The 27,477-nt window shown below is 42.1% G+C and overlaps 1 protein-coding gene across 1 annotated transcript in view; it reads right to left on the minus strand.

Annotated features, from left to right (window-relative positions):
• egf (epidermal growth factor) overlaps positions 1-25,938 on the minus strand; it is a gene marked incomplete at its 5' end in the record, with an annotated part of 80,526 nt that extends 54,588 nt beyond the window's left edge. Inside the window, 6 exons of the mRNA XM_048605287.1 lie at positions 2,608-2,756; positions 9,310-9,446; positions 10,773-10,898; positions 17,497-17,619; positions 22,272-22,394; positions 25,836-25,938. Coding sequence (XP_048461244.1) covers positions 2,608-2,756; positions 9,310-9,446; positions 10,773-10,898; positions 17,497-17,619; positions 22,272-22,394; positions 25,836-25,938 — 761 coding nt within the window. The remainder of the gene's footprint in view (positions 1-2,607; positions 2,757-9,309; positions 9,447-10,772; positions 10,899-17,496; positions 17,620-22,271; positions 22,395-25,835) is intronic.
• Positions 25,939-27,477: the final 1,539 nt, after the last annotated feature.

Genomic DNA, 27,477 nt, shown 5'->3' on the forward strand with positions numbered 1-27,477 from the left:
TGCAGATGAGACTCAATTGTAGATTACTACTGCTTTGTGCAAATTCATCATTTCTAAATGTTGATTATTGGTCACGATTTAACTTAGACTTAAGCATAACCTTTTCCTTGGAAGGCTTTTTATTAACAAGTTATAGTTGTTGCACTAATGATACATGGACTTCAGGAGCTGTTATAAGGAGAGATTATACAAATTAGGCCTGTTTTCACCAGAATTTAGAAGGTTAAGGGGTAATCTGATTAAAGTCTTCAAGATAATAACAGGAAAATACAGGTAGATTTGGGGATTCTAGGACTAAGGGACACAGTCTAAGAATCGGAGGCAGACCATTCAGGAGAGATATTAGGAAGCACTTCTACACGCAAAGGTTGGTAGAGGTTTGGGGATCTCCTTCACAACCTGCAGTGGATGCTGGATCATTTGTTAATTTTATATCTGAGATAGACTTTTGTTAAGCAAAAGTATTAAAGGATATGGGCCAAAGGCAAGCATATGGAATTAGGCCACAATGTCATTGAATGCCAGGGCAGGCTCGAGGGGCTGAATAGCCTACTCTAGTTCTTTTGTTCCTATAACTGTCGCTTGAATGGCTCCTAGGGTTTGAAGATTTTCTCTGAATTTTTCAAGTTCTTGGTGATGTTCATTATGCATGATGGCAAATATGCATTGATTATATTCAATTCTGTGAAGAAAGGTGGGCTCCTATCCAGGCTGCCTGAAGCTTAAATGTCTGGGAATTCTTGACACCTCAAGAAATTTGCAAAAACTCCCGCCAGCTGGTCTGCACAGGATTTGAGGACAATTGGGGACAATGTCAGCAAAATGAAAGAGCTGGTCTTTGACTTTAGGAAGCGGAGGGGAGGGGAACGCCCCTGTCGGCATCAATGGTGCTGAGTTGGAGATGGTTGAGAGTGTTAAATTCCTGGGAATGGTGATCACCAACAATCTCACAGCGACTGTCAAGAAGGCACAAGAATGCCTCTGCTTCCTCAGCATGTCCACAAAGACTCTTCCCAATTTTTATAGACACACCATAGAGAGTATCTTTTCTGAATGTATCACAGTGTGGTGTGGCAACTGCTCTTCCCAAGAGCCCAAGGAACTACAAAGAGTCATAAACACAGCCCTATCCATCAGGCAAAGAATCCTACCATCCGTCAACTCCTTCTTTACTTCCCGCTGCCTCGGGAAAGCAACCAACAAAATCAAAGACACCTCCCACCCTGGTTATACTCTCTTCCACCCTCTTCTATCTGGCAGAAATATGAAAGTTGGAATACACCACGAACAGATTCAAGAACAGCTGTTATCAGACTTTTGAATGGGCCTCTCAAATGTTAATTCTGATCTCTCTCTCTCTCTGCACCTTCTTTATGGCTCTAACACTGTTCTGCTACTCTAATGCACTTTGTATGGTTCGATCTGCCTGTATAGCACGCAAAACAACACTTTTCACTGTATCTCGGTTCATGTGACAACAATTATTCAAACTCAAACTCAAACTCAGTACCACCTTAATCCAGGAGTATAGGAACATCTAAGAAATTTGCCTCCACTAAACCATCAAGATGAGTAGAAAGTTCATTCACTGTCTCTCTGACCTGAAGGACAATACTGAGATCTAGAATGCCCTCTTGGGCTGGTTATCTTTGTCTTAATGTGTTTCCTCCTAACATTTGCAGCCTCACTGTTGAGGGCAATGAAAGATCTGCAGTAGTCCCAGCACACACAACCTCATTGTCTTGTGACTGCTGAATGAGATATATTCAAAACCACACAACATCTGCACGCAATACCGAAAAATAACGATTAAGGATGACTTGCAATGTTCATGTGATCTCTCTTCCATTATAGCAAACTGCTCTTTTACTCAACAATTGGGGAATTGTGGAGGAGTGGGTTAACAAGGTTCAGAGATAATCAAGGGATCAGCTGTACAGCTACTCAGGAGTTTGACTGGGATTTGTCAGTCTAACATTTCCTGCTAGCAAGTGAATCAAAACTATCTAAGGTCTCCAACTCAGAGCTGAAGACTTTTCCCGAATGCTTCAGGGAACAGAGCAATTACGGATTGGAAGTTCAAACTTTCCAGCCAATTTTCATCGTGTCAGTTCATTGGGACTTCTGTGGCATCCTGAGGTGTATCTTGGATCATTTGTCCTATCTCTGACTATCCAAAGATTGCAAGATCGGGGCCAAAAGTGTAAAAATGTGACAGATGTTGCGGCTATTAGTGCCTTCCTTTCAGTGGTAAAACACAAAGGTATGACACCAACTCAGTGTGGTCATGCTGAACTATTCCATTGCGCGTGAGCAACATTGTTTCATTGGAGAGATTGGTACGTGGTGAAATACCGATTGCCCTAAATGTGTTTGTAAAATGAGCAGCACTCATTGCTGAGTGTTGCAATGCAATCACCTCTTGACTTTAAATTGAACTAAGTTTATTGTCTGATTATTTCCAAATCCTCTTTCATGATGCTTACAGCTATTTGCTAAGTGGGTAACTTAAGGAGCACTGACAGATGTTCAGCTAAACACAGATTTTGATCCGACAGTTAAAATTAAGATAAACCGCAATAATTATCTGTCTAACTCCAGACATACCCTCTGTCAGTCCAGTATAATTTGCGGTTAATCCAGTCCACAGCTAGTCCTTCAGGTAAATCCAGATCATTGCTAATAAGTTCCTCACGCTCAGAACCATCCAGATTAGCTCTTTCAATCCACTTCAGGCCTGTGTGAGCAAAATAAATCTACAAGGAAAATACCAGAAAAATATTAAAAAGCTGTTAAATAACACAGAGCAGTCTTTTGTATGTTAAATTTTAGAGTCCTTCTGTAAGAAGAATATTATAGTATCATAGAGTTTTTAACAGTGTGAAAAGGGCCTTTCAGCCCATTGTATCCACACCAGTTAATGATCTTGCATGAGCCATTCACAGCATCCTAAATAAATCACATCTGTTTCAAGCTGCATGGAACGGCTGGAGAACAAATACTTCTTTTGGACATTCAGTGTTGGCATGAGACAACACAGTGTGGAGCTGGAGGAACACATCAGGTCAGGCAGCATCGAGTCAGGACGCAAAACGTCAACTTTCCTGCTCCTCTGATGCTGCCTGGCCTGCTGTGTTCCTCCAGCTCCACACTGTGTTGTCTCTGACTCCAGCATCTACTGTTTTTGCTATCTCCAACTGGCGGCATGAGATGCTCCAGAGCAAAGCCTCCCACAGTTAGCAGAGTAAGGCTTCCAATAAGAACATAAAACCTCGGAGCAGGAGTAGGCAATTCAGTCCCTTGAGCCTGTTTTTGCCACTTAATACGATCATGGCTGTTCTCATTTCAGCCTCAACTCCACTTGCTCCACAGGGGCTCTACCTGCTCCCTGTAACCCTTTGACACGCTACTAATTAAAAGTTTGTCAATTTTCTTACATTTATTCAGTGTCCCGGCATCCACTGCACACTGGGGTAGTAAATTATACAGATTCATGACTGTTTGATGGAAATAATTCCTCTCCATCTCTCCTTTAAAGCAGCCACACCTTACCCTAAAACTGCGACCTCTCATTCCCGATTGCCCCACAAAGGTTAAACATCAACTCTAATTCTACTTTAACAATCCCCTTTAGCATCTCATACCTCAATGAGCTCTTCTCTCATTCTTCTAAACTCTAGCAAGTACAGGCCTGAACTGCTCAAACTTTCCTCGATACCCCAACAACACCCATCACTCACTGGACGGAGAGAAATACTACAATGGTGTGAAATATGAGAGAGCTGCTGTGAAAATAACAATAACTGATCAAAAATATCATTTTTAAAGGAGTAAATCTCTCCTGATCAAAATTATGGCTTTCTTTGTAGTGATGCAAATTCACAATGACAGAACCAGTGACACATTAAGACTGATTCCCAAAGGGGACAACATTGACACAGAGCTCACAGTCCTACACACCATGAAGTACTGCTGTGACTTCATATAATGCAGTACAGGAGAGCTATTTAAATTGTATTTACTGTACATTTGGCACCAATATCTAGATTCTAGAGTACCTTTGAAAAAGTACTGCATCAAAGACTTCCCCCTTACAAGTAAAGATTACTGGGCACGAAGAGTATTGCGTTCAAAATGATTATTAGAACAACAGCAACAATACTAGATAATACTGGCACCATTGAAAACCATCCTAATGGTTTCTATGGCTGTAAAGTGAAAAGAATGCAGAATGTCTGCACGGTGTGGGGCGGGGGGGGTGGGTGCGGGAAGAAGCAATCTGCCCTGCTCCTCAGCATCAAAGCAGAAAAAAGGAATTTGTTAAAATTGAAAGAGCAAAAAGAGTGTGAATATGGAGGAAGGCTGATTTGTTTGCAAAGTGATAAGAGAATGATCATAAAGACATGATGTCAGTGTTCTGAGGGATACATGAGGTTAGGAGACTAATGGGTGATACATGGAAACAAATTACTTTGGGAAGGGGTGAACTGATCGAGTTTATATATCATGATGGAAGAGGGAGGAATGCATCTGAACAATCAAGCCTGAAAGTGCAGGATGTGGATGAAAGTTTAAGAGACAACGGGACTCAGGTACAGATTGAAAGAGGTTATTTTCCAGAGCTGTGTATCGGTTTTAACAGTTGACTGAATGTGGATTTTGAAGCTCAGCTAAGCTCAAAGATGACTAGTACAATATCATTGGAGTCAGATTCCAATATAGTGAGTGCCTAAGGAGGAGAATAGAAATCAAGTCAAAGTTACAAGGATCCTACCTTTTGCTTGGAAAAGTGAGGTAGGGCTGTAAATGGCCAAATAGCTTGGCAACTTTGGAGTTATCGAGGTCCTGTTCAACTTGATGGTAGGACCTGGGAGAAACGCTTAAGCACTACGTCCAAATGCTCTTTATTGTTCATCTGTTTTTAGTACGTTGTTCAGATAAATGATGACGTGGGGCGAACCTTGTAAAAGTGTTCTCCATGGTCCGCTGGAAAAGGGCACAGGCTGACGATATCCCAAATGGCAGTTTTGTATATCGGTATAAACCTTTATAGGTGTTAATTGTAGCATACTTCCAGGGTTCCTCATCCAGTCACAATTGCAGGTAGGTGTGGCTCATGTCCAGCTTCATAAAGGATAGCACCATCCCCCGCCAACCTTGCATTAGTCCTCTATTTGAAGGATCAGGTACTTATCCAGCTGTGAGAAGCAGTTTCCGTTTGCTTAAAATCCCCACAGAGGCAAACTGAGCCATCAGGCTTCACAATCTGTATAACCGGTGCCTTCTCTGTCCAGCCTTCTGATTGCCTTGCAGGTGAAAGTAGAGACGGAAAATGGCACTAAGCGGGCCTGGCAAAATCTTGGAATTGCTTCCTGGTCAACATGTAAAGTGGCTTTAGCCCCTTTGATAGTTCCAAACTCTTCCTGAAACACACCTGGGTATTTCACTAGAACTTCACTGAGGCAGCCATTTTCTATTTGAAAAATGTTGAGCCAATCCAGGTGAATCTTTCTCAACCAATTCCACCCCAATAGGCTTGGGCACGAGCCTTTTACTACCATCAGTGGTAACTGCACCAACTGCTTCTCATTGGAGACGCAAACCAAAATCATACCCTTAATCTATAACGGTTCCCCAGTGTATTTTCTCAGTCTGGCCTAGGTCTTGCGCAAACTTTATGATTGGAGTCCAGAGTGAATCTTGTTGAAGACAGGTTCTGCAACCACAAATACAGCTGTGCTGGTATCGATCTCCATCAGAACTGGGTGACCATTTAACCAAATATTAATTTGAATCGTTCCGATTTAGATGCCACTAAGCAATTTAATTGTTCTAACCCACATGTAGGGGAACATTGCAGGATGTGCACTCTCCCGGGTACCAGCCTACGAGGTTTCTTACTCAAGCCAGGCCTTGTAGGATTCCTTTGCTGTCTTGAGGCTGCATACCAGCAGCAACTACAATGGCTTGCCGGCCCAGATTCTGAAGAACGTTTTAGCCACTTGGCCGAAGCTCAGCTTTGTTGTGGGGTTCTGCTGTGGGTTGGCCTAGGGTTCCTCTGCCCAGGATATGCCCTGTGTGAGGCTCTGACATTGCCTGCACTCAAGTGGTGTTCCCCAAGCTCAGTTGGAGAGGTGAGGGTATCCACTTCTGTAGCTCCCATTCTCTACTTTCTGCATTTTCTAATGACAGGGCCAGTTGCAGTACCTGTTTGAAATCCAGTTGGGCTTCAGCTGATAGCTGCTTTTGCATGTTGATATCATTAATCCCACATACCAAACGGTCTATCAGCAACTCATTCAGGGTTAACCCAAAATCACATGCCTCTGCCACTCGCCTCAGCCTCGACAAAAATTCCAATACGGATTCCCCTATTTCTCTAACAGCTGCATAAAGCCAATAGCATCTCAGAATTAGGAGAGATTTGGGGTCGTAATATTCGTTAACCAACTCCGTCAGCACTTGGAAGCTTTTAGTGTCTGGTGTCCCTGGGAAAGTTAAACCTATTATAAACCAAAAATGTTACAGGTCCACACACAGTCTGAAGGGTTACTTGTTGCTTTTCATCTGACCCAATGTCATTTGACCAAAAAAAAAAATTGCATTCTTTCCACATTCTGGGCCCAGTCTTCAACAGTGGGATCAAATGAGTCAAGCTTCCCGAATAAAGGTATGATGCCAAAAATGCAACTCCAAGATGACTGTTGCAAGCGAATGTTCTTCAGGCATGTCCTGTTTTCTCTTGTCACCACTGAAATAATTGCAGACAGGCCAGTATCCCATCACCAAGTCACCCTTTATTTATCAGTGCATAAAGCACTGTCTGTGGCCAGGCAGCTCGGAGTCAGTCCCCTGAACTGAACAGATTCTAATCTCCTGGATATATTCGTCAGCCAGGGCTTACCTGATTGGCCCAGGTTAACAACTCCAATCAATGACCTCGTTGTCATCGAGGTCAATCTGCTTCCAATCACTACAGTCTCTCTATACCCTTCAGGATTCAAAATAGAATTATAAAACTTCAGACTATGAATTCTGTACTTCATTTTGATTTCACCACCACCGTATTCTCCTGTTTGCAAGGGTTTGCTCTCAGTAGAACTGCCCTATTTTCTGACGTTAACACCCAACTACTTTTGATGTGTGTCTCTTCTCTCCTACCATTAGCTCCTTGTTGACTTTTGCTCTATGCACTGTTGCCATCTGTTCCATTTGCTCCTCCTTCCCCCTTTTTCCACAACGTTATCTATCAGCTTACCAGCCCTCTTCAGTTCTAAGGAACAGTCACATTGGACTTAAAACATTAATTTTGTTTTTCTGTCCACAGATGCTGCCAGACATTGATATAATCTGCACATTTATAATTTTATATTCACTTTCACTGTTTTTCACACAATCACAGAACTGTTACAGGTCAGAAAGAGGCCATTCAGTCCAATGTGTTTGCATTATTATCTAGTGCCAATCTCCTGCATGCCACTTCTATCGAAATAAACATCTAATGCCCTCTTGAATTCCTCTATCGAACCTGCCTCTAGCACATTTCTAGGCAGTGCAGTCCGTGCCCTAACCACTCGTTGTGTGATGAAGTTTTTTCTTACATCATCCTTGCTTCACTTGCACATCACTTTAAATCTAGGCCTTCTCATTTTTTTTAAATGAGTGGGAACAGCTTCTCTCTGGGATGGGGATGGGGAGGGACTAGGAAATGAGTGTTGTTCCTTCAGCTTGCATTGTGCTGGAGGTCAGGATCTTTCCTACAGAAAGAGTGGTCACCCAGCCTCACCAATGTAAAGGAAACCACATTGTGAGCAGCGAATAGATTGAAGGGAGTTTAAACAAAACACTGCTTCACCTAAAAGGTATGATGGGGCCCTTAGACAGTAAGGAGGGAGGAAGTGAATGGATAAGAGTTACTCCTTCTGTGATTGCATCGGAAGATGCCATGGGGGAGTGAGATGATACTGGGAATGATGGAGGAGTGGACCAGGGTTTCAGGGAGGAACTGGTCCCTGTGGAATGCTGAATGCAGAGGGGAGGGGAAGATATGCTTGATGGTAGCATCCTACTGGAGGTAGCAGAAATAGCAGAGAGTAATTCTTTGAATGTGGAGACAGTGAGGGTAGGTGGGGGTGGGGGGTGGTGGAGGTGGGGTGATAACAAGATGAAACCCTATCATTCTTCTCAGCTGGAGGGGACGGGTTGAGGGCAGAAGTGTGGGAAGTGGATTGGACACGGCTGAAGGCCCTGTCAACTACAAAGGCAGGTGTGGGGGACTGGAACCCATGGTCAAGGAAAAAGGAGAATATGTCAGAAGCACCCCTGTGGAAGGTGGCATCATTGGAACAGATGTGGGGGAGATGGAGGAACTCGGAGACTAAGATGAAAGCCTCGCAGGAAGCAAGGTGTGAGCTAGTGTGGTTGAGGTAACCGTGGGAGACGCTGGGTTTTTATTGGATGTTGATGAACAACCTAACCCCAGAAATGAAAACAGCGAAGTCAAGAAAAGGAGGAGAAAAGTCAGAGATGGATCAGGTGAATGTGAGGCACTTTACAGTCTCTAGGACTCAATATTGAATTCTACAAATTCACAGGCTGACCCCATGACATCAGTTCTCCACTTTCCTTATGTTTCACACCCCCCACCCCCAGCATCAGCACACCTCCCATACCTCCTCCACCACCTGTGTCACAGACTTGTTCACTGTGTTCTTAGCCAAAAAGATCCATTTTTTCCCCTTTCACTGCTTAATTTGCGGTCATTTCAAATCTCTGTTTCTCTTTCACCTCAAATGTTAAGTCTGTTTCTCCCACTACAGATGATGCCGGGCCTGCTGATTTTCACCAGCATACTCTGTGTGCTAAGCCAAATAATATCTTCACAGCAGCCCCCTCACTGAGATCAACTAAGTAGGCATTAAATAGTTCAACTTCTTGTTAGAGATGAGGGTAATATCACAAAAGCAAGATTCAAGCTTCATTGTTAAAGGATAATGTCAGTAAATGCAAATAATTTCTGAGTAAACCCCACCATTTGTTATACATTTCATAGCTTGATTCTTTGTTGCTTTTAAAAAAAGGTTAACAGTTGTTGATTTTACATGGGCTAGTCAGTCTGCAATATAAGCAGACTGATAAATGTCACCTCAATGCTGTAAGATACTATTGCTAATTTTGCTAACAGAAGTTTCTAAACTTCTCTGCCTTGAATATCAATGAAAAATTAAGATGTTAGTTGAAACTTGAAACAATAATTATGTATACAGATATTCAGGAGCTATCCATGTGCAGTTTTCAAATCCTACTTACCTTATTTTGCACAGGGTCATAATCAAGCGCAAAGACTCTGCCCATTTGTCTTTCCAGCACAATATGGTAATCTGTTCCATCAAAGTTTATGCGCCTTATGTCCTGGCTATTTGCAAATAATAAAAATGGTCTGGGACCTGTTAAATACAAATTGGCATTATTTTCTGTATGAGTTCAAAATGAAGGTCATCCACTACCAGAGCCAAAAAAAAGTCACATAAAACAAAGGTCTCCAGCCCAAATTACAACAGGGAGCATAAACATCCAGGCTCAGAGACCATAGGAGTGAATCATAGAATCCCTACAGTGTGGAAGCAGGCTACTCAGCCCATCGAGTCCACACTGACCCACTGAAAAGCATCCCACGCCCCCTCCATACTTGTAACCCTCTCTTTGCCATGGCTAATCCACCTAGCCTGAACACTATGGGCAATTTAACATGACCAGCCTAACCTGCACATCTTTGGACTGTGGAAGGGAACCGGGGCACCCAAAGGAAACCCATGCAGGCACAGGGAGAAAGTGCAAACTCCATACAGATAGAGGCTGGAACTGAACCATGGTCGCTCGTGCTGTATGGCAGCAGTGCTAACCATCAAGCCACTGTGCTGCCCCAAATCTTGGCTACAGTTTTCATAAAGGCTCCCATTTGGTTAAAAGAACTATCAACAATCGTGGTTTAGAAACCTGAGAACCAATGGTCAAGAAAGATGAAGAGGGACAACGCATTACAGTAACAGTGACGAAGAGTTTAAATTGTGGTCAGCAAACCTAATAGGAGGTATGTAAACACAGACCTGTGGGAAAGATGGACAAGAATTTGAAGGGGACAACAAAGTGTTCTTCAGCGAAAACCCACAAAAAAGATTCAAGATTGAGCAGTAGTTTGCAGGGACAGAGGGTTAGAAAGTAAATGTTCGTCTTGAGAGTGGGGGAGGAGCGAAGATGGGAATTTTGAAAGAGAGGCAGACAACAAGACAATACGCAAGGAAAATTAACCATTTAGACTTTTAACCCACCCGGGGGTGGAGTGGAGGGAGGGCAGGAGAGGGTAGACACAATATAATGTAGTTGCTTAGCATGGAATAGCATGAAGGGAGCAAGAATCAAGTCTCATGGACAAGGTAAGCTTGAGAGAAGACAAGAGAAAGAATAGGTTATTTTACAAGTCCCCTCCTCATTTGCAGTTTATTTAGTCTGTTGGCATAGTGATATTTGTGAACTTGCTATAATTTTTTAGAATTGAAATTAATTTTTGCTGTACGTTCCCAGTGTGCAAAGTCCACGCTCTGATTACAAATTTGTAAACTTACTCTATGTTTCTACTGATTGATTCTTTTCTATTAACTGGTTGTTGAGAGAGCATTTTGAGTTGCAAATACTTGATCAAAGTCCTTCCCCATTAATGTTCATTGAGAATTCATAACTTACTGAAACTCTTAACATTTGGAATTAATATTGACCTGAGGCAGCGCAGTGCTGCCCATCAAGTTGTAGCTGATAACCAGGCAGACATTCACATTTCCAAGATACTGGATTCTGCAGTACACAGATCTGGCCACAGCCACCATTATCTGGCGCAGTGCAACCTGAAAAGAAATAGATCAGATCATCGAATCACTCGTTATTTAACAATGCTCACTATTAATTCTTACAGAGATAGTAGGAACTGCCGATGCTGGAGAATCTGAGATAACAAGGTGTAGAGCTGGATGAACACAGCAGGCCAAGCAACATCAGAGGAGCAGGAAAGCTGACGTTTCAGGTCTAGACCCTTCTTCAGAAATGGGGGAGGGGGAGGGGAAGGGGGTTCTGAAATAAATAGGGAGAGAGGGGGAGGCGGATAGAAGATGGATAAAGGAGAAGATAGGTGGAGAGGAGACAGACGAGTCAAGGAGGCAGGGTTGGAGCCAGTAAAGGTGAGTTAGGGAGGGGATAGGTCAGTCCAGGGAGGACGGACAGGTCAAGGAGGCGGGATGAGGCTAGTAGGGAGGAGATGGGGGTGGGGCTTGAAGTGGGAAGACTGGATAGGTGGGAGGACAGGTTAGGGAGGCGGGTATGAGCTGGGCTGGTTTTGGGATGTGGTTGGGGGAGGGGAGATTTTGAAGCTTGTGAAGTCCACATTGATACCATTGGGCTGCAGGGTTCCCAAGCGGAATATGAGGTGCTGTTCCTGCAACCTTCAGGTGGCATCGTTGTGGCACTGCAGGAGGCCCAGGATGGACATGTCATCCAACGACTGGGAGGGGGAGTTGAAATGGTTCGCAACTGTGAAGTGCAGTTGTTTGTTGCAAACCGATCGTAGGTGTTCCACAAAGCGGCCCCCAAGCCTCCGTTTGGTTTCCCCGATGTAGAGGAGGCCACAACGCAAACAGCGGCTACAGTATACCACATTAGCAGATGTGCAGGTGAACATCTGTTTGATGTGGAAGGTCTTCTTAGGGCTGGGATGGGGGTGAGGGGGGTAGGTGCAGGGGCAGGTGTAGCACTTCCTGCGGTTGCAGCGAAAAGTGCCGGGTGTGGTGGGGCTGGTGGGGAGTGTGGAGCGGACACGGGAGTCACGGAGAAAGTGGTCCCTCCAGAAAGCAGATAAGGGTGGGGAGGGAAAAATGTCTTTGGTGGTGGGGTCGGATTGCAGATGGCGGAAGTGTCGGAGGATGATGTGTTGAATCCGAAGGTTGGTGGGGTGGTATGTGAGGACAAGGAGAATTCGATTTTTGTTGTTATTGCGGGGAGGGGGTGTGAGGGATGAGATGCAGGAAATGCGAGAGACACGGTCGAGGACATTTTTGACCACTGTGGAGGGGAAGTTGCGGTCCTTGAAGAACGAGGACATCTGGGATGTCCGGGAGTGGAATGCCTCATCTCGGGAGCAGATGCGGCTGAGGCGATGGAATTGAGAATAGGGGATGGCCTTTTTGCAGGAAGGTGGGTGAGAGGAGGTGTATTCTAGGTAGCTGTGGGAGTCGGAAGGCTTGAAATGGATATCGGTTTCCAGGTGGTTGCCAGAGATGGAAATAGAGAGGTCCAGGAAGGAGAGAGAAGTATCGGAGATGGTCCAGGTGAACTTAACGTTGGGGTGGAAGGTGTTGGTGAAGTGGATGAACTGTTCGAGCTCCTCGTGGGAGCATGAGGCGGTGCCAATACGGTCATCGATGTAACGGAGGAAGAGGTGGGGTTTAGGGCCGGTGTAGGTACGGAAGAGGGATTGTTCCACGTATCCGACAAAGAGGCAGGCATAGCTTGGGCCCATGCGGGTACCCATGGCTACCCCCTTTGTCTGTAGGAAGTGGGAGGAATTGAAGGAGAAGTTGTTAAGGGTGAGGACAAGTTCAGCTAAGCGAATGAGGGTGTCAGTGGAGGGGGACTGGTCAGGCCTGCGGAACAGGAAGAAGCGGAGGGCCTTTACACCATCTGCACAGGGAATGCAAGTGTATAGGGACTGGACGTCCATGGTAAAGATGAGGTGTTGGGGACCAGGGAATCAGAATTTTTGGAGGAGGTGGACGGCGTGGGTGGTGTCACGGACATAGGTGGGGAGTTCCTGGACCAAGGGGGAGAAGATGGAGTCGAGATAAGTGGAGATGAGTTTGGTGGAGCAGGAGCAGGCGGAGACAATGGGGCGACCAGGGCAGTCAGGTTTGTGGATTTTGGGAAGGACATAGAAACGGGCCATGCGGGGTTGGGGAATGATGAGGTTGGAGACCGTGGGTAGGAGGTCACCTGAGGCAATGAAGTTGTGGATGGTCTGGGAGATGATGGTTTGGTGCTCGGGGGTGGGGTCATGATCAAGGAGGTGGTAGGAGGAGGTATCAGAGAGTTGACGCCTGGCCTCGGTGATGTAGAGGTCAGTGAGTCATACTACAACTGCACCTTCTTTGTCCGCAGGTTTTATGGTGAGGTTGGGGTTGGAGTGGAGGGAGCAGAGGACTGCACGTTCTGTGGGGTAGAGGTTGGAGTGGGTGAGAGGGGTGGAGAGGTTAAGGTGATCGATGTCTCCGACTGCCGTCATGACCTTTCAATACAATCATGGCCAAACGAACACTTCAATGCCATTTACTCACCCTATCCCCATAACCCTGTATGCTATTGGTAATCAAAAATCTATCAATCTCTACCTGAAACATACTCAGACTGAGCTTCTGTCTGTGAGAGACAATTCCAAAGGTTCGCAACACTGAGTAAAAACAAGAATTTTCATCTCGGATCTAAGTGGCAACACCCTTATCTTCCCCTGGTTCTCGACTCCCCAGCTGGGGGAAACAGCTTATCTGCATCTACCCTGTCTATCCCTTTCAGTAATTTGCAGCATTCTGTAGGATCACATCTCATTCTTCGAAATTCTAGAGAATACAGACCCAGCTTGCCAAATCTCTTTTCAAAGGACAGTCCCATCATCCCAAGAACAAATCTGGTGAACTTTTGCTGCACTTCCTCAATGGCAATATAATCTTTCCAGAGACAAGGAGCCCATGTTACTCCAGGTGCAGTCTAACCAAGCTCCGAAACAATTGAAGCAAGACTTTGTTACTCCCGTTCTCAAATCTTCTGATGACAAAGCCTAACATTCCATTAATAAAGTTAGTATGCTATTGCAACAAGTTTACCACATCTCCAGAAAACCATTAGTTATCTAAATTGAAAATTATTGGCTTGCTGAGTATGAAAAAAAACTCACTTTTATGTACAGAAATAAACAGGAATTGGAAAAGATCAGTGTTTAAAAGCACATTTCACTACCTCCAATTCCCCTGTTAATTTTGTCTTTGCCAAATGCCTTTCAAGCTCCCTCTTCAAATTACGGATGTTATCAGCCTCAATTTCCTCTGGTTGTCAATGGTATGACTATTTGCAGGGGAGATTTACAAAGAAAGGTTCATTCAGCAACAAATTCAATAGAAATAATCAAGATGGAAAATATCATTTTAATATTTTCAGCCTATTTCTTTATCAAATTTTCCTTTCTCCTGTTGGAAACCCATGGACACTCCCCTGCATCTCTTTACTGCGAGAGTGGTTCATTTAGTTCTGTTTGGAATCCTTCATTTATGTCAGTATTGAACTTTCTAAATAGTGCCAAATGGAAATGAGATTTTTTTTGGAGTGTCTTTTCGAACAGTTTAATAGATTAAAAACTTACGGAAGAGTAAAGATGATATTGGCTCATACTTTTCCTCTGAAATAAAGAAAATGGCATTCACCATTATTACTGATGTGCGACTACTACTGCACCCTCAGCTGAGGACAGGTGCACTGTTAAATATGGAAACTTAACTGTTGCTGTCGAAGACGTGTTCCAGTATCAGTAGATTTGTGAAAACAGCAGCTCACTGTTTGTCTCACCATTAAAATTCATTAAATGGCATATGATTGCAGTATTTGTGTACTAATCATGAACTAAATTCATCACCCAATTTTCAAAATGGTGGAGACAGCAGGGTAGGACATGTTTGGGCTCCCAACCCGTCCACTCCCTCTTGCATGACTGACTGCAACTTTCATTCTTTTTTTTAAACTTTACTTTTCTTCATTTAACTTTTGAATCAAATCCATCTTTTCCTTCTTTCTGCAGCTGCGGTGGTGGAGAGGGGTTGCAGGGAGCTGTTGATTGGTGGATTCAGTCTATTTCTTGTGGCAATGGTGGTTGCGGATTGAACAACGGTTCCAGTGTCGATGAATTGAGGTTCATTGTTTTCTTCTGACATGTTGGCAGCGTCTGCAACGGCGACGGGGCGAATGATCCCTCGGTCCTTGGGAGTTTATTGGGATGGTCAGTCGGTTGAGATGGGCCCTGGTCCTGGAGAGCTGGCTATGACGGCGACTGGAGTATCGGCAGCAGTGGAGGGGCTTTGGTGGAGGCGACGTTCTGGATGCAGTCAGCGGCCGCCGGGTGTTTTGCTTCACCGTGCTTCTTCCTTGGTGTTACGCCCTCAGGGGCAGATTTGATGGCTGCAGAAAGTGGCAGCATCTCGTAGCCTCTCAATAAATCAAGAAGACGTGTATGGAACGATAAATGAAATTTGTCCTGACTTTGTATGATTTATTTCTTTTAATGATTTATGCAATTAAAATGGCGCCAGCTTATGGCGGTTGATACACATTTTGCTACATTTTTATAAATACATGTAACAATAAATTACTATTACTCATCCTGCTACATTAAAAGTTAAATCTTGCCACTTCAATCTCAGTAGCCTTTTTTTCAGTACACTGGCTATGGCCAGCCAGCTTGGAGTCAGTCCCTAGAATGAGGGGGCTCTCTGAATCTCTTGTTTATTTCTCTTTTTTTTGTGGTTGTGTGCGCACTGTCTTAGCAAAAACATACCACTGTGCAAAACACTTTATTAAATATTCCCACCACCAGGAAAAACACCCGTGTGGCTAGCAAACCAATCACAAGCAAAGCCCAATAAGGGCCATGCTTACTCAGTGGCCTTTTAATGATGTGAGAGGCATTAATTGTTGCCAAATTAACTATCTGTCATGGAAAATCAATTCTCATCAGCGTGGAGTCACATTGCTTCATCTTTTCAATGCTCGTTGTGATTTTTAAAATGTAACATTTAGAACAAAGAAAGAACAAGGAACAATACAGCACAGGAACAGGCCTTTTGGCCCTCCAAGCCTGCGCCGACACATTTTGCCCTCCCGTACTAAAACTGTCTTCACTTACAAGATCCATATCCCTCTATTCCCTTCCTATTCATGTATTCGTTCAGGTGCTTCTTGAATGTTGCTATTATGTCTGTTTCCACCACTTCCTCTGGCAGTGCGTTGCCTTTGTGTGAAAAACGCGCCTCGCACATCTCTTTTAAACTTTTCCCCTTGCACCTTGAACCTGTGTCCACTAGTAATTGACCCCTCCACTCTGGGAAAAAGCCTTATACTTTCCACTCTATATCATTCACAATCTTATGAATTTCTATCAGGTTTCCCCTCAACCTCCTGCATTCCAGTGAAAACAAACCCAGTCTATCCAACCTTTCTTCATAGCTAAAATCTCCCATACCAGGCAACATCCTTGCAAACCTTTTCTGTACCCTCTCCAAAGCATCCACATCCTTCTGGTAGTGTGGTGACCAGAACTGTATGCAGTAGTCCAAGTGTGGCCTAACTAAAATTCTACGAAGCTGGAACATAACTTGTCTATCCTTATACTCAATACCCCCTCCAATGAAGGCCAGCATGCCATAGCCTTTTTTTAAAAACCAACTTAACTACCTGCGCTGCCACTTTCAGTGAGCTGTTGACCTGTACACCCAAATTACTCTGCATATCAATACTCCAAAGGATTCTGCCATTCACTGTACAATTTTCACCTGTATTTGACCTTCCAAAATGTATCGCCTCACGTTTGTGTCTCAATTAAACTAGAGTATAATTAAAACTTTTCCTCTCTGTCTCTCTTTTTCTCCACCTTGATCTATTTTTTCTCAACCTTTCTCTATCTTCTTGAATATTGAATTCAGATTTGAATTTACCCATTCTGACATACACAACCTTCTCAGATATTATTCTGTGAATTCCAAATTCTTCAATCTTCAGACTAAGGAATTGCTTGCCCTGTTCGCTCAGGTTTCAGGTGGTTTGGTTTCATTTTTGCAACATCATTAGCTCTAACATTCAGAATTATCCATACAAAACATTTAAAAACCTGTTTTCTTTCTGCTCATTGATTGACGATAAGTGATTAATCTTTATTATGGCTTCTTAGCGTTCCCAGTTTTGATGTGATCTGTGTACACAATATGATGGAGAACCCAAAAACATTTTGGTATGTGTTTCTTGGTTGGTGTATAAGCAAAGTGGCTCCTTGACTGTAACAGTTTGAGTCTGTTCTATTCATGACAAAAATTCCTTATGCCAGGCTGGATTTATAAAAGGAAATTTATCATTTTGATTTTGTTTGCCTCATTAGCTTACTATTTAATACTTCAAGAAAACCAAGGCATATGTATTCTAATTAATCACTTACACATGAATTGTAATTCATTCAAACTCTGCAAGTCCCAAGGATAAAAATATTTTGATCAATTTTGCAGAAATTATAATGAAATACTTCACATCAGTTTTATGTGTTTAAGGCCTTAATGGGGTTATTACTTATTGATAGTCAAACACATAGGATATTTTTTCCACTTCATTGAACAAATGTTTTTTAAAACATTTTGCCTTCTCAGGTTGTACCTGAACATGTTTTTCCATCAGATCCTAAAATAGATCCTGGTGGACAGACACAGATTGGTCCTTTGGATGTCTGGATGCAATCATGGCTACATTCGGTGTAATTTTCCAAACAAGGAATAGGATCTGGTGAATACAAAACAATAGAATAGCAATGAAATCAGCATTATTGGAGTATCAGTAATGTTGTCTTTATAAAATACAATTTTACATTATTACTCCTGCAATTGTGTGATACTGGGATCACAGTCAGTTAAGGAACCATCTCCTTCCTGATCACCTCCACTTCTACTGGGGTTTTCCAATGGAAGTACCAGGGGGCGATTGAATACTCTTGAGCGCTTTTGAAGGATTTTTATTGTACTGCAAGAGCATTGGAACATCTTTATGCCATTTTTTAGTGTTTGCTTTGTTTCAAGAATGAGACTTTTCATTTTACTTGAAAGGGTATTGATAGATTTGGGAGAAAGGTTAAATGGAGTTTAGGCATGGATCAGCCATGAGCTGTGTGAAGTGAAGACCAAGGTCATGTGCTGTAGAACAGAGAGACCTAGGCGTTCAGGTACATAATTCTGTGAAGTTTGCACCACGTATAGATAGGGTGGCTAAGGAGTCACTTAGCATCCTTGCCTTCATTGCTCAGACCTTTCAGTATAGGAGTTAAGATGTTATGCTGACGTTGTACGGGATGTTGGCGAGGCCTCTTCTGGAGTACTGTTTCCAGTTCTGGTCTCCCGGATATAGGAAGGATATTATTAAGCTGGAGAGGGTTCAGAAGAGATTTACCAAGATGTTGCCGTGAATGGAGGGTTTGAGTTACAAGGATAGGCTGGGACTATTTTCACCAGAGCATAGATGGTTAAGGGATTTATAGAAGTTTATAAAATCATGAGGGGTACAGAAAAGGTGAATGGCAGGTGTCTTTTCCCTAGAGTTGGGAATTTCAAGCCGAGAACATATTTTTAAAGGTGACAGATGAAAGATTTAAAAAATTTTTTTTACACAGAGAGTGGCTAGTGTGTGGAATGAACTTCCAGAGGGTGGTGGATACTGGTTTAAACAATGTTCAAAAGATATTTAGATAAGTACATGAGAAATGCTTGGAGGGATATGGGCCAAGCATGGGCAGGTGGGACCAGTTTAGTTTGGGATTATGGTCGGCCTGAAGGGTCTGTTTCCGCGCTGTATGACTCTTTGACTCTATGGCTGCATGGTCCAGTCCTATTACTGTAGCTGCAATTCTGTATTAAACAGATAATAATCTTAGATTTTTCTATGTGTTAAGGAAGGTTGTGTTTTATCATTTATTTCCTTTAAATAATGTTACTTTACATCATTGGAATGAGTTAAATATCCACACCAAGTTCTCCATTATAACTTACTGCCATTCTTCTATACCTATATACATCAAACAACAATATACTGCATTCAAGCAGTTACAACAATTACGACTTGTCACTGAACGCTGACCACATTAAAAATATCATAACTGGCCCAATATATAGATTGTCAAGAGGATGAAACAGCTAAAACCGAAATATACTCTTGTAAAGGTAGAATTTTGGAGACCAAATATTTAACCATTTAGTAGGTGGGTCAGCTTGCATATGAGTAATATTTCTGCAGAGTTAAAATTGACCGTCTCCCATTGCCTTGTGACCTAATTGTTCGAAATTGTCCACCAGCAGATTGCCAGGTCAGAAACTGTTCCCACCAACACTGCCCCCATGCTGGTGCAATAGGGACCATTATTATTCTATAGAAACATGAGGAGCTGAACAGTTGTCTTTGAATGAATAGATTAGCACCGCAGTGAGTTTGACTCACTGTAGTAAGTAAGCAGTAAATCTAAGCATAAAATGTGATTCCCAGTATATTCCAAAATTCAAACTTTTTTTTATAGTATTAAACTGACCACAAAAGACTGATGAAGTATGGCTGCATGTGGATCACTGACTTCTCTATTGGATGGAAGCCACTCCCACAACGCAAGAGGGAATTTAAGGATCCTTCCAAACTGAAGTGTGCTCAAAGATAACACAGTGTGGAGCTGGAGGAACACAGCAGGCCAGACAGCATCAGAGTTCTTGATATCTCTGAAGTGGGCTCAATACCTTTTCCTGATACTAATTCAAAAGGGTATTATAATTTGAATTGGTCTTTCAAATGCAAATACTTCGGTGGTCTGAAATTCTCAAGGTGTGAAATCCACAACGCAGGATGTACAATTGACCTAACTACCCATCTTGTTTGGGAAGGAATTTGAACTTGTGAACATCACATGATACATGTGAGGAAGCCATTTTATTGTCTGCTTTTAAATGAAGCTGCTCTTCAGGCAAAGTTCCTCCAAATCCCATTGAATCCACTACACCAATCCAAGTTGCCAATAATCAACAATTACATGAAAGTGTGAGAAGGAAAACCCTTAAATCTGTTTCAACTAAGAATTTAATTGACACCTAACTTTCTGGATAGTGAATTCTGAGCAGGCTCACAACTTACTGAGAATCATCTGATTTACAAAATCACCCCTCATATCAACTCATATAAGAAACCCACAGGCCTTCCACAAAAGAGATAATTATAAGTTGTAATCGTATTGTTTTACCTTCACTTGTATCTAACCTACGTCCGTGTGAGGCAAATGAGACATGTTTTAATTATCTGGAACTAGTATATTGTAGTTAAAACTCACAAAATGCTTGGTCCTGGTACTATTTAATTGAGACAATCACCCTGAGGGTAAAAACACACACATACCTTACATGCAGCGCACTGATCACGGGTGATGGAAAGGAACTCACAACATCTGTCTGTGACAAAACAGTTTCGAGTTTTTTGGCTAAAGGTAATGAGTCAATGTTTGTACAAGCTCAACTGTTACTCAACTATATAAAGTAAAGCAATTTGATTATTTGTGATTATTGTGATATTTTGCTTTGGCGCGGTTCCTTGTGTTAAAAGTGCAATACACAGACAAGTTGCTATGAATAATATATTGACATATTGTAGTTGAGAATTATAGCTGCCTCTGAACTTGAACAAAATTATTCCTGGATAGTCTATATTGAGGTCTCTCTTATTACAGCTGTAAAGGCAAATTAAAGGAAAAGCATCAGAAATAAGATAATAATGACACAAAGATAGGTGGAGCGACAGGTAGTATTGAGGAAGTGGGGCAATTGCAAAATGACTTGGACATACCAGGAGAGTAGGCAAAGAGGTGGCAGATGGAATATAATGTGGGAAAGTGTGATATTATGGCACTTTGGTAGGAAGAGTAGAGGTGGAGACTACTTTCTAAATGGGGAAAGGCCTCAGAAATCTGCAGCAAAAGGGGACATCGGAGTCTGAGTTCAAGATTATTTTAAGGTTATTATTCAGGTTCTGTTGACAGTTAGGGTAGTAAATACAATGTTAGCATTCATGTCAAGAGGGCTAGAATACAACAGCAGGGATATACCTCTGAGGCTGTATAAGGTTCTGGTCAGACTGCAGTTGGAATATTATGAGCAGTTTTGGGCCCTATATCTAAGGAAGGATGTGCTGGCCTTGGAGAGGGTCCAGAAGAAGTTCATTAGATTGTCCCCGAGGATGAAGGGCTGGTCATATGAGGTGTTGTTGAGGACTCTGCGTTTGTACTTAATGGAGTTTAGAAGGATAAGAGGGAATCTCATTAAAACTTACAGAATACTGAGAGGCATGGATAGAGTCGAGGTGGAGAAGATGTTTCTAGTAGGAGAGACTAGGACATGAGGGCAGTGAAGGGACAACCACTTAGAACTGAGATGAAGAGGAATTTCATCAACCAGAGGCTGCTAAATCTTTAGAAATAATTTCAACAGAGGCTGTGGAGGCCAAGTCATTGAGTGTATTTAAGACAGATAGATATGTTCTTGATTAGTAACCAAGAACAAGAACTAAAAGTTACAGACAGAAGACAGGACAAAGGTGTTGAAAGACATATCGGCCATGATCGAATAGTGGAGCAGACTTGATGGGCTGAATGACCTAATTCTGCTCCTATAACCTATAGCCTTATGGTCTATATTAGAACTTTTTCTTTTGAATACACACCACTAATTTTATTTTGACACAAGTATTGATATTTATTAACATATGCTCAATTAAAAGTCACATCAAATCTACAATCACCTACAATCACATATTTTCATAGCATCTTTAAGCAACAAATCAGTTGAAAGTATTTTACTGGTGATGGTCAGATCTAAGTAAAAATGGAGGCAAAATAGCCATGGATGTTAGAACTACAAAAGAGGTAGGTTTCAAAGAGTTCTGAAGAAGTCAAAACAGACTTGAAGTGTAAATTCCATTTTTCTCTCCACAGATGCTGCCAGATCTGCTGAGTCTCCGCAACACTTTCTGTTTTTATTTCAGAGGTCCAGCATCTGCAGTATTTTATTTTTATTCCAATACAAGTAAGTTCTTCAATGTCAATACTTTTTAAAAGATCCTTTCACAGAAGGTGTACCTTGCTGGCCAAGCCAGCAGTTTTGCCAATCCCTAATTCCTCTGGAGAAGGTGAGCTGCCTCCTTGAACAGTTACAGGCCTTGCAGTGTTGGGACACCCACAGTGCAAATAATATCTGTCCTAGACATTGAAAGTTCTGGAATCCATGAACAATGCAGAGATTAATTTAAAGAAAATGACATTTTGTGAAATTCTTCAAAAGTTACTGGAGATACAAGAGTCAATGGATTGAATGTTCCTACCCTTTCTGTTCATAGATTTTCATTCAGAAACAAAACCTTACCATGACAAGTTTTCATATCAGGCAGCAGTACAAAGCCTTCTGGGCAGTAGCAGCGATAAGAGCCTGGAAAGTTCTCACAGCCTAGAGTGCAGCCATGGTTCCAAAAGGCACATTCATTGACATCTGAATATACAGAGATACATGCATCAGAGGAAAGAGAAACTGTATGTTGTATTTGGAGCTAATAAAAAAAATTACAATGTAAATGGCTATAAGGAAAGAATGAATGTAATTGGACAGCTTTTTCAAAGAGCTAGCATAGAGATGATAGGCCAAATGATATCATTCTGTACTGTATGATCCTAGGTTGGAATATAATATGGCAGTAGATCTCACTATCTGCACTCTTCCTAATTCCATACTGCTGTTTCACTTAGCCTTAAGTAAAATCAGTGACGAGAAACCATCTTGAAGTGTCACTGAAAACTTGCTTCATGCAAGCGATCATGCACCAGTTGAAAGGCCCAAGAAAATTGTAAATTATAAACATATTTAAAACTAGCCAAATCAAAGATGCCTGTGATAGATATAACAGAGTGTGAAACTGGAGGAACACAACTCCTGCTCCACACTGTGTTATCTCTGACTCCAGCATCTACAGATCTTACTATTCCAAAGATGCCTGTGTTGGCTTTGATGACCTTTGTGGGAGAGATGTGTTGAATATATTTTACAAAGGAGTGTTCTACAGATATATTCTAAATAACACTACCACTGCAGAGAACAAAATCTAAACCTAAAGCATTTTTCCCAAAAGTGTGGATTTTACATATTCATACAAACAGTTTACTTCCCCACAACTAGTAGTAGCATCCATATGAGAAAAGGTGATCTGTTTAGTCACGGTAGACTGATAAACGAGGAAGTATAATGGGAGATGTTCTGCTTTGATATTTCTAGCACATCCTTTCCCTGCAAATTGCATAGCCCAGTCAAAATTAATGGTTGAAATATGTTTGGACATGTTAGAATTCTCAGATATGTGCTTCCAACATTTGGAGTGTGGAAACAAAGGTTCTCCCTCCTATTTCAAATGCACATCTCATAAACATAAACGTTCAATTCATGTGTGGATACCAACATAGAAATACAAACATTACATTTATACCAGAAATGGTTTTTAAGATGGAAAAATTTACTCAAGTTTCATGTAAAGCACTATACAACATATAATGTGAACATACATGCACATGAAGACAGCATATGGACATGGAATTCTGCCAAGTCAGAATGATTTAGGAATCTTTTAAAAATGGAAGAAGTGTCCTGATTCCCAGGCTTTCTGATTTTTAGCAAGGCCTTTAAACGTTTGAGCTGGCTGAGGTTGCAAGCCTGCATCTGACACTCCTGTGGCTTTATTGCAGCAATAAGAATATCCTTATGCTCCAAAATTTTCATGGAGTCAGGCTAGCATTGTAAAAAAGTCTTGGCTTAGAGCATCTCAGAGGCATAATGAACCATATTCTGCATGAGCTTTGAAAGCTGATTTCGGAGAGTTTTCCTCATCTTCTGATGCTAAGCTATGCTCCGCTGTGCCCTCCACCCAACCCCATGGTCCTTCTTTCCTCATTGCCAAGCTATGGCACTTCCAGTGTAGGGGTTCTGGTTTGCGATCGGTAATTTGCTGATTTTTAGGTGGTTCGAATCACCCCCTAGATCCCTGGTTCTGACACTGGACTTATTTAGGGAATGTGAAATGAAGAAGGCAGTAGACAGGTGTTTCAGGGCAAAATAATCTCTGTGTTTATTAAATACAAAAAGGTGAATATATTAAAACAAATAAAGGCAAATACAAAACAGTGAAATTGACACTATCAATTATATACAGGACAGTACTTAAATATACTATTAAACACATGTTAAACACTATTAGAAGCTAAACAGTAGTTTTAATCACGGAAAATTTGATCTGGCTTTCTATCCTTGGAGTCTCTGCACTGTTACCATCTACCTTTTTCCTCCCTGCGAGCTAGGTTAGATACTTTGGTGTCTCGAGAATATAAGCTCATCACTGGGGATAAACGCGATTTTGAAATGCAGTTGGCCATTCCTGTTTGCCATAGCTGGTGCCTTGAGGAAGACTTCGGACGGTGTAGGCCTTCCGTCTGTGTTGACGTCGCTGGTGCGGTAGGACGCATTTTGGATTTATCGGGTGAGTACTTTGTTTCTCTTTGTAGTTTTGCGAGCCAGTTTTCAGCTCAGGATGTGTCTGAGGCCTTGTCAGTTGGGTCAATGGTTTTCGGAGGTCATCAGTTGTCAGATCTGCTGGTCGTGGTCGGTTGCTGTTCATTGCCCTGGTATGGAACAGGCCTATGTCAATAGGTTTCGAGGAGACAGCTGTGCAGATATCTCTGGGGGGAGAGTAGCTGTCTGGGATCCCTCTTCTGGACATGGTTGTGGGGATGGCTCTTGGGGCGATAACTCTTTCGGATCCCTCTCCTCTGGGTAGCTATGGGGATAGCTCTTTTTGGTGAGGTCTGGGCCTACAATGAAACTAATTGTGGCTCTCTTATCTTCACGCCAAATCTGTGCTTGCATTGTGTTGCTGCTTTTCCTTTTAAGGCAATTGACGTCCTGATGGTTAACACTGTGTGTGAACGTGCGTTGTTTGAGGTTGAATGCCTGATATCTCTATGAATGAATATTGATTGAAGTTGAATCAATACCTGTACAGGCTTTATTTTGTCTGTGTTGATGTAGCTCGAAGTGCAAAAGTTAGTTTCAGTCTAGAGTATGAGGCCTGATTAATTGTTCTCTTAGAGTCAAGGTGTGAATTGGATTTTCGACTGTGCAATGGCTCCAAGCAGTTATCCCTGTCTGTGTAATTTTCTCAAAGCATGGCTGCTTTTTTTTTTTTAAACTTTGAAAAGTTATTTGTAAAGTCCAGGATTTTGGTCCAGTATTTCAGAATATGGGGATATTTACTCAATCTTAAACCAGGTTCATTGACCCACAATACACCATGTAGATCTAATGAACCATATAGTGACAATGTTATGTGTTTTAAAAAGGTAATTCATTCATTGTTACATATTATATTAAATATGTCAGTTCATTGCAATGCAGTGGAAGTATCAATCATTCAGGACCTTTAAAGTATCAATAGCAGAAACTGCTAGCGCTTGAAACCTTTATGAAGATAGACATAAATAAGCAGTGTGCAAGTAATAGCAAAGATCGGAGACAGAGCTGTCTCATGCCGGGTCTGTAACCAGCAGATCAGAACCCCCCAGTGCTTCAACAAGATGCTACCCATAATGTGAGAGAAGATACAGGCAGCACAGATTTGCATTACCAAAAGTCAATGAGGGGTTGAAGATAGATCAGCCGGGAATGGATGGGAATAGTGAAGTCTAGAGGTAATGGTGTCATAGGTGATAGTTTCAACAGCACTCGAGCTGAGGCAAGGTCAGAGTCAGATGAGGTTACAAAGGTAAAAGAAGATAGTCTTAGTCATTTAATAGATAAATGGCCCAAAGTACACCTTGGGATCAAGCACAACACCAAAGTTGTAAACAGTCATGTTAATTTCAGAAAATTGCCAGTTGATAGCGCATAGTTTACCTTCACAGGAATTCTGATCATCACTCAGAACAAAGCCATCTTTACACTCACAGCGATCTTCTGGGTCTTTTTTGCAGATGTTTCCATTGCTCCTTTCTGCAGAAAAGGATAACAGAAGCGGAAACGAGACAATGTTAAATATTCATTAATAACAGAGTAACTATCTGCAGTATTCAAATTTTCCTTTTAATAAATGTCAAGGTAATAGAAATTGAGATCTTAGGGATGAATTTTCAGAAGTGCGTTTTATGTGCCAATATGGTAGCATATCAAGAAATTGTTGCAAGCCTCCAAACCATTCAAAATTGCTTTTCCTGTATCTTTGAAAGATATTACAGCTTGCAAATGAAGGGTTGTGGAATACAACTTGATTTTCAACTTAATAATTACTCATTTAAAATCTATTTACCAATCCGCAATTTTGCCACTCAAGACAGATGTTCTGTTAATTGTGATGATGTAGATTGGTCATTTGCCTGCCTTTCCAGTGAATATTTTCAATAAGCACTGGTTGAAACAACGTGGACCCAGACTGCTTGAAGATTTTTTTTTTTTTAAATCTAATGGAAATTCAAATTGTACGATCCAGCTATTCTTATTCACAACTGAATCATTTCAGACAGGGAATCAACACTTTTGTTGCTGTTGCAACATTTCCTTTTCTGATGCAGCCCCGTAAAAGCTGCTCACATTGCCATATTTAGGAATTTACAACCTAATGCATGGGAGATCATACCCCCGTTACCTGTAGACCAGCAGATGAGATGGTTGCTATTGCATTACAAAGCAAATAGAATTGCTCTGACATAGACAGCTGCACTTTGGACAAACCAACATTATTTTTCCCTCACCCACATATTCCCCAAAGCCTGTCCACCATCTACAAGGCACACGTCAGAAGTATGATGGGATACTCCCAACTTGTCAGGATGACACAGCTCCCACACGCTTAAAAAGCTTGATACTATCCAGAACAAAGCAGCCTTGGCACCACATCCACAAACATCCACTTCCTCCAGCACCGACACTCAGTAGCAGCAGTGTATAATATATGCAAGCTGCACTGCAGACATTCACCAAATATCCTTAGACAACACCTTCCAAACCCATGGCTGCTTTCATCTAGAAGGACAAGGGCAGTTATCACATGGGAACACCACCACCTACAAGCTCCGCCTCCAAGCCATTCACCATCCTGACTTGGAAATATATCGCCGTTCCTTCTCTGCCACTGGCTCAAAATCTTGGAGTTCCCTCCCTAATGGCACTGTGGGTCAGTGATTCAAGAAGGCAGCTCATCACCACCTTCTCTTTGGCCATTCGGGGTGGGCAATAAATACTGACCAAACTAGCGATGCCTATATCCTCATGAGTGAATAAAAGAAAGTCTCACACAAGGTTTACTTTTGATAACCACTATTCTTTATAAATTCGAACCAAGTTATCTGTCTCAGTTGGTGGAAACTTGTGTCCAACCCTATGGTGCATTTGGAGATTGGTGATGGAGGTGCAATAAATTGGACAGGAGGGTGGTAGCTTTGGTTTCTGCTACTATTCCAAGCCTACCCTGATTATGTTTGGGGCAGGAACATCCATGGACAGCCTAATTCACTAGTGTTAACATATTAATGGATAGAGAAGT

This window comes from Rhincodon typus, chromosome 1 (genome assembly GCF_021869965.1).
Source record: "Rhincodon typus isolate 14 chromosome 1, sRhiTyp1.1, whole genome shotgun sequence".
NCBI classification, from domain to species: domain Eukaryota; kingdom Metazoa; phylum Chordata; class Chondrichthyes; order Orectolobiformes; family Rhincodontidae; genus Rhincodon; species Rhincodon typus.